The 12,500-nt window shown below is 43.4% G+C and overlaps 1 protein-coding gene across 5 annotated transcripts in view; it reads right to left on the bottom strand.

The window, feature by feature from the left end:
* Positions 1-3,828: 3,828 nt before the first annotated feature.
* ARHGEF33 (Rho guanine nucleotide exchange factor 33) overlaps positions 3,829-12,500 on the bottom strand; it is a 117,020-nt gene continuing 108,348 nt past the window's right edge. For 3 of the 5 annotated variants that reach the window (XM_085877187.1, XM_085877183.1, XM_085877186.1), the window contains 2 exons: positions 9,334-9,392; positions 3,829-4,156 (listed from right to left, as the gene is read on the bottom strand). In XM_085877187.1, the coding sequence (XP_085733313.1) occupies positions 3,909-4,156; positions 9,334-9,392 (307 nt within the window). In that variant the 3' untranslated portion in view covers positions 3,829-3,908. Of the gene's footprint in view, positions 4,157-9,333; positions 9,393-11,287; positions 12,116-12,500 lie in introns of those variants that run through there. The other 2 variants (XM_085877185.1, XM_085877184.1) reach the window with 2 other exon arrangements.

Below are 12,500 nucleotides of genomic sequence, written 5' to 3'. Positions count from 1 at the left end.
TTGTAGGTGGATAGTTCAGGTGTGCCAAGGAAGGACTTTGTACAATAGAGGATGCCAAGTCGCTGTCTGGCTTTGGAGGCCAATTTTGAAATGTGGTTTGCCCAAGAAGGATCATGGCAGACAGTGAGACCCAGGAATTTGAATGAGTAAACTTCCTCAAGATGATTGTTAAGAAAGTAGATGGGAGGGTTTGCCATGTGGTCCTTTTGGAGAGAGACCATGAGTGTGTGACTTGTCAGGATTGAAAGACATATTCCAAGTGTTTGACCAGCTTGTGATTTATTTTTTCAAGGTCTGAAAAGGAAGAGACTGCAGCCCACCTGTCTGAAGGATGAGGGATGTCACGGCAGAGGTTGGAGTACTCGAGCCTTGACGGGGAAGAGATGAATGGATCCCATTGAGAGCCACACGTTGGCGATGAGAGTAGAGGAAGTCAGTGAGCCATGTGTGTAGTTGGCTTTAGGTGCCACAGGCAGACAGTTTTGAGAGGAAGCCAGGATGCCGGACTGTTTGCACCTGCAGCAAAAATTAACTTGGGAGTGCAACCCAGCAGTGATGGGCAAAATGGCCTCATCATTTACTTGTTTGAGGATGTACAGGAGCATGTGACCCCTCATTACACACAGTGTCATCCTGGGTGTAATGAGGGGAACCCAGCATCAATAACACGAGTTGTTGGAAACATTCTAAAAGTAAAAATACCACTATCACTAACTACAGTGCTACTGTACAGCAGGGAAGGCTTGGGTTGGATGGTTTCACCACTGACTACTCTTTTGTCAGGGACTGCATGTGAAGGCCATAACTTGGTTTGGACTGTGTTTTGTTGGAAACTGACGATTTTTTGTTTTGTTTTGCATTTCATTCTCTTCTCTGCCATATTTCCCTTTCTCATAGCTTTTGTTTACAAGTTACATCCATGGTAAACTGATTGTGTCATGATTACATGACATACAAGTGGTGATGTCTGTTAATCTCAGTCTTCACCTGGAGCCATGGCAACCTTTTTGTTCTTCGATTTCTTCTTTCATAAGCCGTACATGGCTGTGGGGAGCATCATTGACTGCGATGTGGTTGGGGAGAGGGGGTGGGGAGGCACAGAAGGTGTGGCTGTGACAATGATGCAATGCCCCCAATGCGTGAGAGCAGGAATTTTGAATTCGTTCCGAGTCCTGGTGATAACTCACCCACTCTTCATGAAGGGCACCGAGGCATTGTTTAACATCATCCACCTATTGCTGGCAGACAGAACACCGAGGATGACGGTTTATAGCTGGGCCAAGATTTGAATGTGGGATAGGCAGCTCATGGCAAGTATGAATACCTCTACGCAAGCCTGCAGCCATAAACTTAGACTATCTTCCTTAGAATACATTTAATTATGAATTCTCTGCTGCTTGCATCATTGCTGAGGTGAGGCTATGCCACTGATATAGGGATAGGGTCCCTGTAGATTAGGGTAATAATTTGTGGTCACTCGACACAGCTGTACAATCCTTATAAAACGTCCACCGGCGAATTTGAGTGGAAGGGACACCCCGCTTAACACCCATTCTGATGGATGTCTGGTGTTGGCTTAATGGTTCGGGTGGTGGGCTTGTGATCCAAGGATCCTGAGTTCAAATCCCACTCAGCTGTTTAATTTATACCAGGTGGGGTTGACTCTGCCTGTCTTCCTTCCGAGGTCGGCAAAATGAGTACCACCATACTGGTTTCCTGTGTCGGAGTGGCGACATGTGTCGGAGTCTGAGTATCCCATCCAGGATTGTGCCCAATTGCCAAGGAGACTGCGTAGACAGCACCAACGCTCTGCACAGAGTATGGTCCCAATGGATGGATGGATGAAGGATGTCGCAATCATTGACGCAATGCCCTGTCTGCTCACCACCACACTGACATTTGGGAAAGAAAACCCAGACTATAGCTGAAAGGTCAATACACTACCTCATAACTATCACATGATCAACCCACTCCAATACTGATCATAGAAGTGAAAGCACAAATATTAAATTAACCTTTTATTCATGTGTTGTTCCCAAAATGGGACATGTAAAGTTTTATATGATTTATTTATTTAAGTTTAATTGTAAATGCTTGGTCTTGGAAATTCTAAAAATATGTGTCAAGTCGCGCTGCTCCCAGTGGGGGTGGGGGGGGGTGTATTACAAGTAGGAGCTCGTTATAAAATATGCCAATTATCTGTTGTAGTATAATGAAAACTATCATCATCATAGCTGGGGGAGGGAGGGGGACAGGTTGAAACACATGTGTTGGGATGAAATGTGTTGAAAGTTGAAGGATGTACTTGGGTTGTGCATCGGAACCTTTTACTAAGCTGGGATGACCTCCCCAACCTTTGTTTTTACTTTGATGTGAAATTGGAAATTTATAATTTTTTAAAAAACAACCTAAGACATCAAAGATGTCACACAATTATCATACGTGCCAATGCATCCCTGCACTGCCAAACAGAATAACTTGAAAACTGGATGTTGTATTAAAAAAATCAAATGCCCTGAGCTTATACAAGTCATTCTTAAATGCACCATTTCTCTGTTTTAGTGAAACAAAAACAATCGTCACCTTCGCAAGCTTATGGATGCCAAGTTATACGTTGTATGAGGCTGACTCTGCTCTTTCCTGTTTGTATCAGAGTCGGTGGTGTTTAATTTGCTTTTCTTGCTTGGATGTGCCTTTTTATGTAAAAATTGACAATCCCATGTACATCAACATGAGTAACTAGATATCTGTGGTCACAAAGCGATCACCAAGGGTAAGCCTCCCCTGTTTACCCTTGGCAATCAGCCACGACTAATTTCCCTTGACCTTGACCTTCAACATCCAATGATGGTCATTGTTTTTTTTCCGGACTGACATATGACCTTGACTTTAAACATTTAGAGACCGCCATTTTGCTTTGACCTTTAACCCTGAAGGGTATGATGTAAATGAAGCGTAAATGTGATTTGCTCAAGGTTATCTTGAGAGCACAGTTTTGTTCTGGTCTGACAAAGCTTCGTCACTTTATGGTGAGGTCAGAAAAATGAGTACCAGTGTGTTGGTAGAGGGGCACAGCATCAGTGGCATAGCTGTGCCCTAACAAAATGATAGTTACCCGGCAGCAAAGCTGCCGTACTCAAGAAGGAGAAGAAGAATTCCCAGGGGTTTATGAAACTCTGTGGTACCATTAAAAATTGGGAACACTAATTGCAGAAACAAACCCAACAACAGGTATAAGCATCCCCCTACCATATATATGTATATAATATATATGTATATAATATATATGTATATAATATACATGTATATATGTATATAATATATATATGTATATAATATATATGTATATAATATATATGTATATATATATTTATATATATATATATATATATATATATATATATATATATATATATATATATATGTGTGTATATAATATATATGTATATAATATATGTGTATATAATATATGTGTATATAATATATATATATATGTATATAATATATATATGTATATAATATATATATATATGTATATAATATATATATGTATATAATATATATGTATATAATATATATGTATATATATATATATATATATATATATATATATATATATATATATATATGTATATAATATATATGTATATATATATATATATATATATATATATATATATGTGTATATATACATATATGTATATAATATATATGTATATATACATATATGTATATAATATATATGTATATGTATAACATCATAATACAGTTTAACACAAAATAGTCACCCTATCACCATCGTAGGGAGCGGGTGTTTGTATAATGTGCTTAATTTTAAAGTGTGCCGCATTTATTATACACCACCCTTCTTTCTCTCACACTACATCGGGCTTTACTGTGGCTGTAGTTTAAGCCACAGCAAAGCCCTCTGCATTGTAAAAGATAATGCACAGAAAAGAGACGTCAGACAGGAGTGGCTGTTTATGTTGAAGGAGAACAATGATTGAACCATTATAAAGCACTTGAATATTCCTCAAATTTTGATTCGAGATCCTGGTCCTGATGTGGGACAGATTTGTTTGAGGGTTCTCCAGAGCTTGCACTGCCTGTCGTTTCACTTCTCTTGGTTCCGGTGCTCTCCATCTTGTGATCCTGGCTGTAAATAAAAAGGGGGAAAGGGAGGGGGGGGGAGAAAAAATTAGTACAGATTAAATATCCTCATCCATTCATTAATGAGGATAATTGTTATTTGTGTATAATCATGAAATCCAAAAGGCAGATCTACAGCACAGTCCAAAGACGTATGTTTCCAATTGTGACCCTGTTTTCTTGAGCATGCCCCAAAGTTTTTGGCATCATCAAAAATATGACGTGCAAGGGGTTTCATTTGTAAAAATAATAATAGTTTTTGAACATTACGCAAAGTCTCGGCTCATTTTGTGAGAATGTTGGAAGTGTGTGACAAACCTTCCATGTTGATAAGTGATATAACAGCTGCAGATGAAAGCACTAAACTGTGGCACATGAAAGAGGTGGGATGGAAAGTTACTGTTACGACGACGACTACAACTACCATGACCACCACTACTACTACGACAACGCTGATGGCCTCAATTATTCCCATTGGTTGTGCTCGATCTTTGTGAGTTTTAGAAAGTGGAACGGAGTCCTCCCAGGAGTCAAAGTATCTTAATTCTGCTGAAGGGTCACGTTTCATGGACCAATTGACGTTTTGTCGTTTTCATGTTTTTGCAGCAAGGGTTCTTTTTCGGATCACCACTGAACCTTGGACAACCTCTAATTGCACTTTGTTTATCGTAATATTCCCAGGGATGTTTTTTTAAAGATCTCTGTCATGTTATTCATTATTACTCCTTTTGTTTCAACTATCACTGGTGCAGGGTCCTCACACTTAAGCTTCCAGGTTCTCTTGACCTCATTTTTCAGATCCTGGTATTTGGTCGTTTTGCTGATTTCCATGTTATTTGGACCAAATATACGAGAGTGAGGCACATAAACCATTCATCCGTAAACCCATGCAAAAGAGTGAAGTACACACTGGGGCAGAACATTCGCCATTTTAGGAAGCAACTTCTCCATGGTGCTCCATGACCATGATGTTGCTGATGTAGCACTGAATGGTCAAATTGAGGGTTTCTTATGTTTTTTTCCTTTTTAGTGTGAAGGGAGGGAAAAATAAATTCAAAGGCAGATTTTTTTTGTTTTCTCGATATTTGTGTGTAAATGAATGGGATTAATTGCATTCTGAATGAAATGTTTTACTTTGGTGACACGATGCAACGCAGCGTGAAGGAAAGAGAGCGTGAGGGGAAGGGAAGACAGCGTGAGGGGAGCTGAAGGGAAGACAGCGTGAGGGGAGCTGAAGGGAAGACAGCATGAGGGGAGCTGAAGAGAAGACAGCGTGAGGGGAGCTGAAGGGAAGACAGCGTGAGGGGAAGGGTAGAGTACCTATATATAGAGAGTAGCGACATAGGGGGACCAGAATTTGATGGTCACGTGACACATGGGCGCCATTTTGTTTCACACTCTAGCGCCAAGCTACGCATCGAATCCAGATCTTCACCGAGTGAGCTCGGAGAGACTGAGTTTGAAACTGAGTGAAACTTTATTTGTCAAAATGACGGGTTGTTGCGCCTTTGGGTGCAGCAACAAATCTGAGAAGGGGTACAGGATGTATAGGTTTCGTTTTCAATTTCTGCATTTAAGCTTTTAGCAGTCGACAGTGCCTTGAGGCACGGCTCCCGGTATTGGAAGCATGTCATCATGTGACCCATATAAACTTTCAAGGACATCTAAGCTTTTAGAAGTTGTTATCTATGGAAAGAAGAGAAAATTTGTTGTTTTGATAAGTAATTTGATGAACAATTTTGGTATTTGTCTATTTCTTATGTTGACCAAAAACCAGTCAAGTTTTAGACTAAAAAAAAAGGGCAAAATAATGTACACATATGGACATTGACATGTATGGTATATAAGTCTTACTGTATATGCGTTGAATGTGTTACCATGGTAAAGATTATTGTAATAAGAATTATATCAATCATAGCAGCAATTGATATTATTATTGATTTATTTGATTTATAGCCTGTATGATTAAATTGGAACAAAAAATTACCTATAGAACCACTGCCCCCACGCCTGCCCCAAAAATGAAATGCTTTAAATTTGGAGGCCCTCTTTATGCATGCCGTTGATCTTATTTATTATCATAACCCCAGTAAGGATCAATGGTAGTCTGGGATGTTGGCATCTAGAAAGCTAACAATATGGGCAATCATTATTTAGCAACCCAATTAATTTACATATTTATCACTTTATTGCCCATTCTTATGAAAATACACAATTTGTAATGAATTGTCTGTTTATTTGGTTACCATGGAAACACATTAGATGGGGTTTCATAAAAAAAATCTAGCCTACAATCTCTGACCTTCATACTTTCATTTGGTGTATTTCCATTTTTGTTCAGAATCATCAATCATCTTCAATTCAGAATTTTCAATGCATCGACTGGAACTGATAGGGACGGTTATGAGGTGTGTGTTGGTCCCCATGGGTCAGGAACTATGAACCAGAATGGCACTAAGTTCCTTGACTTTGCAAGAAGTCATGGACTTAGGGTGGCTGGTTCATGGTTTCAGCACCCACAAGCTCATCGCTGGACTTGGTATTCCAACGCTGGCGGTGTGGCAAAGGAGATTGACCATGTCCTCATTGACGGTCGTTGGAGGATGATCCAGAACTGCAGGGTCTACCGGAGTGCTCAGTTCCTCAATACTGACCACAGGCTTGTTGTAGCAACTCTAAAGCTGCACCTTAAATCCTGGAGAATGGTACCATCCCAGCCGAGGCTGGATGTTGCCAAGCTCAGGGATGAGAGAGTAGCTGAGGAGTTTGCGAACAGGCTGATTGGACACTTGGGGGGGTCTGGGTGCTTTGGGGGGTCCTGAAGAGTTGTGGAGCGCCTTCAAGACCACCGTCCTTGATGTTGCCGGTGGATGCCTTGGAGCTCACCGCAGGGCAAAGAAGAATTTTATCTCTCAAGGGACACTGGATACCATTGACCAGAGTCGCAGGGCCAGGCTGAATGGCAGAGCTGAGCTGTTCAGGGAGCTGAGGCGTAAAACTGTACGTGCACTGAGGGTGGACAAGGAGGCCTATGTGCGAGGAATCTGTGAGGGGGTAGAGCATCACCTGTGGACAGGTGATTCTCGTCCCGCTTACAGGGGAATTCGCGCATTACGTTCATCCAAGCCCATCCCTTGGAGCACTACAGTTCGAGCAGAGAGTGGTAGGCTCTTGACAGAGGAGTCTGAAGTGAAGGCCCGCTGGGCCGGTTACTTTGAGCGGTTGTACCAGGCAGATCCCCCAACTGTCGAGTTGGACGTCAAGGGTGTTACAATCCCTGTTGCTGACCCTCGAATCAACTGTGGTCCACCTACGCTTGTGGAAACACAGGCTGCGGTGAACCAGTTGAAACGGGGCAAAGCTCCAGGGATCTGTGGCATCCATGCCGAACTTCTCAAGGCTGGTGGAAATGCTGCACTCGTGTCGTTGCATGCAGTTTTGTGCTCTGCCTGGAACACAGGCATCATCCCAACTGACTGGAAGAGGGGTCTTGTTGTCCCTCTCTGGAAAGGGAAGGGTGATCGCCAAGACTGCAACAACTACCGAGGGGTGACGCTGCTCTCAGTGCCGGGCAAGGTCTTTGCTCGGATAATTCTCGATAGGGTTCGCCACCATCTGCTTGAGCACCAGCGTCCAGAGCAGTCAGGCTTTACACCAAAGAGGTCAACGATTGACCGTATCCTTGCACTTCGTGTCCTCACCGAACGCAGACGAGAGTTTCGGCAGGGGCTGCTTGCAGCCTATGTTGATCTCTGTAAAGCGTTCGATTCAGTGAATCGGGATGTCCTCTGGAGGATTCTTGGTCTTCGTGGGGTGCCACCAAAACTGATCGATCTGATGTCTGAACTCTACTCTGGTACTGAGAGTGCTGTGAAGTGTGGTGGTACCATCTCTGACTTATTTCCAGTTGTTACTGGAGTTCGTCAGGGATGTGTACTTGCCCCCACACTTTTCAGCACTTGTATGGACTGGATTCTAGGGAGGATGTCGGAGCGATCAAGTTGCGGTGCGTCATTTGGGAATGTCAAGATCTCGGACCTTGACTTTGCAGATGATGCAGTCATCTTTGCGGAGACTTTAGACATCCTCTTGGGGGCCCTCGAGGTGCTGAATGAGGAGTCGGAGCCGTTGGGATTACGGGTTTCTTGGGTCAAAACTAAGATCCAGGCTTTCGGTGACATCTTGGATGCTGCTGTCCTGTCTGTCTGTTTGTGGTGAGGATGTTGAGGTCGTGGAGAGATTCACTTACCTTGGCAGTGATATTCATGTATCTGCTGGCTGCGAGTCAGAGGTCAATAGACGTCTGGGTCGGGCCTGGGGAGTCATGGATTCACTGGATCATGGGGTGTGGCGCTGCCGGTACCTGTGCGGGAGGACGAAAGTCCGAGTCTTCAGGTCCTTGGTACTTCCAGTCTTGCTCTATGGGTGCGAGACTTGGACTCTGACCAAGGATCTGAGACGGAGACTTAATTCCTTTGGTACCAGGTCTCTTCGGAGAATCCTTGGCTATCGCTGGTCGGATTTTGTGTCCAACGAGCGGTTGCTGAGAGAGACTCGAATGAGATTTGTTACCTGCATAGTCCGTGAGCGTCAGTTGCGGCTGTATGGACATGTGGCTCGTTTTCCTGACTCTGATCCTGCTCACCAGATTCTCTCAGCGAGGGAGTCTCATGAGTGGAGGAGGCCAGTGGGTCGACCACGTGCCTCATGGTTGCAACAGGTTGACCATCATCTCAAGGAGATGGGGATGGGCCTGGCATCTGCCTGGGGGATGGCCAGACGGAGGCCCCTGGAGTACCGGTGGAAAGTGGACGCAGCGACGTGCTGTTCTGGCACATGCTCCCATACCTGACCTAACCATCAATCATGTAGTATTGTCTTGAAAACTTGCTGTCAAGTTGTTAATATTTCACCAAAATTAATTTTGCTGTAAACACTAATATAGAACTAATCATGATATTACGTATTTATACACTTGAATTTGAAAATGCCTGCAGTGTATGAACAATACAGGTAACTCTGCATGCATGTAAGTCAGCCTTATTAAGTCGAATAATCGCACAAGTTTAAACAAATTTTGAAACCGTATTATGCAAGACGTGTTATTTACCTTCTGTGAGGCAGATTTGTTCTACGTCAAACAGATTTCTGTGGTCCCAAGAGATTCAAGTTAAGCAGAGTTACCTGTACTTATAATTTGTAGCATTTCTTTATCGTTCATCATCTTGCAAATTGATGGAACACTGTTGACAGAAATAAAATAGCAAGTCAAACCTACTGCGATTTTTCATGGACTGTTTCTTCACAAGATTGTACCAGTTTAATACTTAACACAAGCATTTGACATGAACGTGCTTCATAGATTCATCCAATAATTGCATAGCAGGCCTGTGCAATTAACTATTCTTTGCCCATAAAAAAGGGTCATTTCAATTGTTAAGATATTTTTGAAATCTGATACAATCATTTTGGCATAGTCACTTTTTGGTGTGTTTGAGAGCGTGTTGGGTGGTAACTATGATGATAAATTACATGTAGGTATCGGTGTTTGTTGTTTTTGTTTGTTATGGGTGAGATGATAATGTGGTGAGATGAAAAAAGTAAAGATGGGTGAGGTGGGGAGGGATGGGTAGGGGCAGGTATGGATCAAATTGAGGCCCCAACTTAGGCCTATGGACTCGAGATTTTTATTTGGCTCGACTTCATGTCATAAGCCTACACAGGCCGAGTTTCTCCCAAATGTCTCGTTCTCTGGCAAACTTACTCTGAGTTTCCCGTGTAATGAGTACATGCATTTTAACATTTTATCACTTTCAACCCCATTGATTCTATAATCAAGATCTTTGGCCGAGTAAAACGTGAGAATAAATATATATGTCCAGTGATGTATCCCACCCTCCTGATGTATTGCTTCATTCATGCATGCTGCTACGGCGGTAGCGCACGCACCGCGCGTTATCCAGAGTGAAACAAAATGGCGCCTATGGCTGAGTTGTCGCTACTCTCTATATATAGGTACTCTAGGGAAGGGAAGACAGCGTGAGGGGAAGGGAAGACAGCGTGAGGGGAAGGGAAGACAGCGTGAGGGGAGGGGAAGGGAGAGAGCGTGAGGGGAGGGGAATGGGAAGACAGCGTGAGGGGAGGGGAATGGGAAGACAGCGTGAGGGGAGGGGAATGGGAAGACAGCGTGAGGGGAGGGGAATGGGAAGACAGCATGAGTGGAGGGGAAGGGAAGACAGCGTGAGGGGAGGGGAAGGGAAGACAGCGTGAGGGGAGGGGAAGGGAAGACAGCGTGAGGGGAGGGGAAGGGAAGACAGCGTGAGGGGAGGGGAAGGGAAGACAGCGTGAGGGGAGGGGAAGGGAAGACAGCGTGAGGGGAGGGGAAGGGAAGACAGCGTGAGGGGAGGGGAAGGGAAGACAGCGTGAGGGGAGGGGAAGGGAAGACAGCGTGAGGGGAGGGGAAGGGAAGACAGGCGTGAGGGGAGGGGAAGGAAGACAGGGTGAGGGGGAGGGGAAGGGAAGACAGGGTGAGGGGAGGGGAAGGGAAGACAGGGGGAGGGGAAGGGAAGGGAAGACAGCGTGAGAGGAGGGGAAGGGAAGACAGCGTGAGAGGAGGGGAAGGGAAGACAGCGTGAGAGGAGGGGAAGGGAAGACAGCGTGAGAGGAGGGGAAGGAAAGACAGCGTGAGAGGAGGGGAAGGGAAGACAGCGTGAGAGGAGGGGAAGGGAAGACAGCGTGAGAGGAGGGGAGGGGATGGCAGCGTGAGGGGAGGGGAAGGGAAGGCAGCGTGAGGGGAGGGGAAGGGAAGGCAGACTTTTGTAACAAGAAAGGAATTGAAAAGAACAAAAAAATCAAAAAGGTTAAAGCAAAACATGCAAATTCTTGCGAGTGTTGACTTGTCACCTTGGTGCTGCTTATTATTTTTCTATCGAATTTCAAAAAAAATCCTAATTTTTTTTTGAAGGGTGGGAAGTGACAAGATACGTCATCGGTCCATATTCTCCTTTTCTTTGTATTCCTATTCAAGCTTATGGTGTTCATAGATGTAGCCACCATTTGGCGGGTGGGATACCACCCCAAACACCCCCCCCCCACACACACAATAATGCCTCCGAATGTATACAATACCAGCAAAAGTTAGTCTCTGCAGTTCATTCACATATTCGAGATTACATTCACATCAATCTTCTTTCAAATTCCATATTCGCACAATCTTGGCAGGCTTTTTTCTCTTCAGTCTTACAGTTCCAAAATACCGCAATGCACATCACCATTCCTTTAAATGTGTATCATTTTATTTCCAATATTGACAACTTTTTCAGAGTGTATAGACCACACCTATCTTCTTTAAGCCATCCATGGAAGACTTATTTCGAAGAAAAGGACTTGAAAAATCTTCACAATTTACATCCTTAAATTTCAAGCATCAACTTTACAGCTTATTCCGACACAAACAAAATGATCATCCAACATTTTCAGTCAAATGTAAATGTAAATTGACCTTCATGTACATGTTGTCCAATGTCTTTGCAAGAACCAATTGCAACTTTCCATCTATTGGTTCTTATTTGTGAGACACCTTTTGAACTTTTTTCTACATTTCCTCTTGACAGTATCATGGTGGACACATGACATGTTTGTTCTTGAACTTCAGTGCGTACTGGACACCGACACTTACAAATGTTGCAACTATTCTGGACTTCACTCGCTCACTGCAAATGTGCAAACTCTTGCAGACATCCAGCTGTTGCATGGCTTCATTGAACATGAGATGTTGTTTCTTGTCATCTTAGCTTCATTGAATTCAGTGTGAAACACTTCCTCACAGTGTGTACAAAACGTGAGGAACTCATCTGATGGGACCATCAGAGATCCGAAGTCGGACTTGGCTATGTCGAATGCCTTGTTTTGAATGAAGAGCAGGGTGGGATCATCCAATTCAGCATCACTTCTTAGAAGAGTCTTTCTGCAAACCAGACATGATGACAGCCATTCATTTTTCACTGAGGATTCTGTGACACAAAGATAACCAGCAATGTATGCTACTGTGTTCTGCTGAGGAAGGCTGAGTTAAACATTAGGAATTGCAACATTTCTTCTTCTGTGCTGATAAGGTGTGACAAAATGTACTGATTGACTCATTGTTTTTTTGTTGGTGAGATTCTACAGCATCAGAATGAATTTGTCTGAGTCTGGTGAGCAATTTGCTATAGCAGCTGGTTAGATTAATTCAGTGACAATCACCAAAATAAATCGGGCCTTTTGGACTGTCGATTAGAACAATTAATTGCACAACAATGAGCGGAAGAACGTGAAGTTGGCACTGTGTTCATATCGGATTAAAGTGCACA

This window comes from Eptatretus burgeri, chromosome 4, assembly GCF_056783735.1.
Source record: "Eptatretus burgeri isolate ZD-2024b chromosome 4, Ebu_testis_v1, whole genome shotgun sequence".
Taxonomy (NCBI): domain Eukaryota; kingdom Metazoa; phylum Chordata; class Myxini; order Myxiniformes; family Myxinidae; genus Eptatretus; species Eptatretus burgeri.
This window is presented reverse-complemented; position numbering and strand designations above follow the sequence as displayed.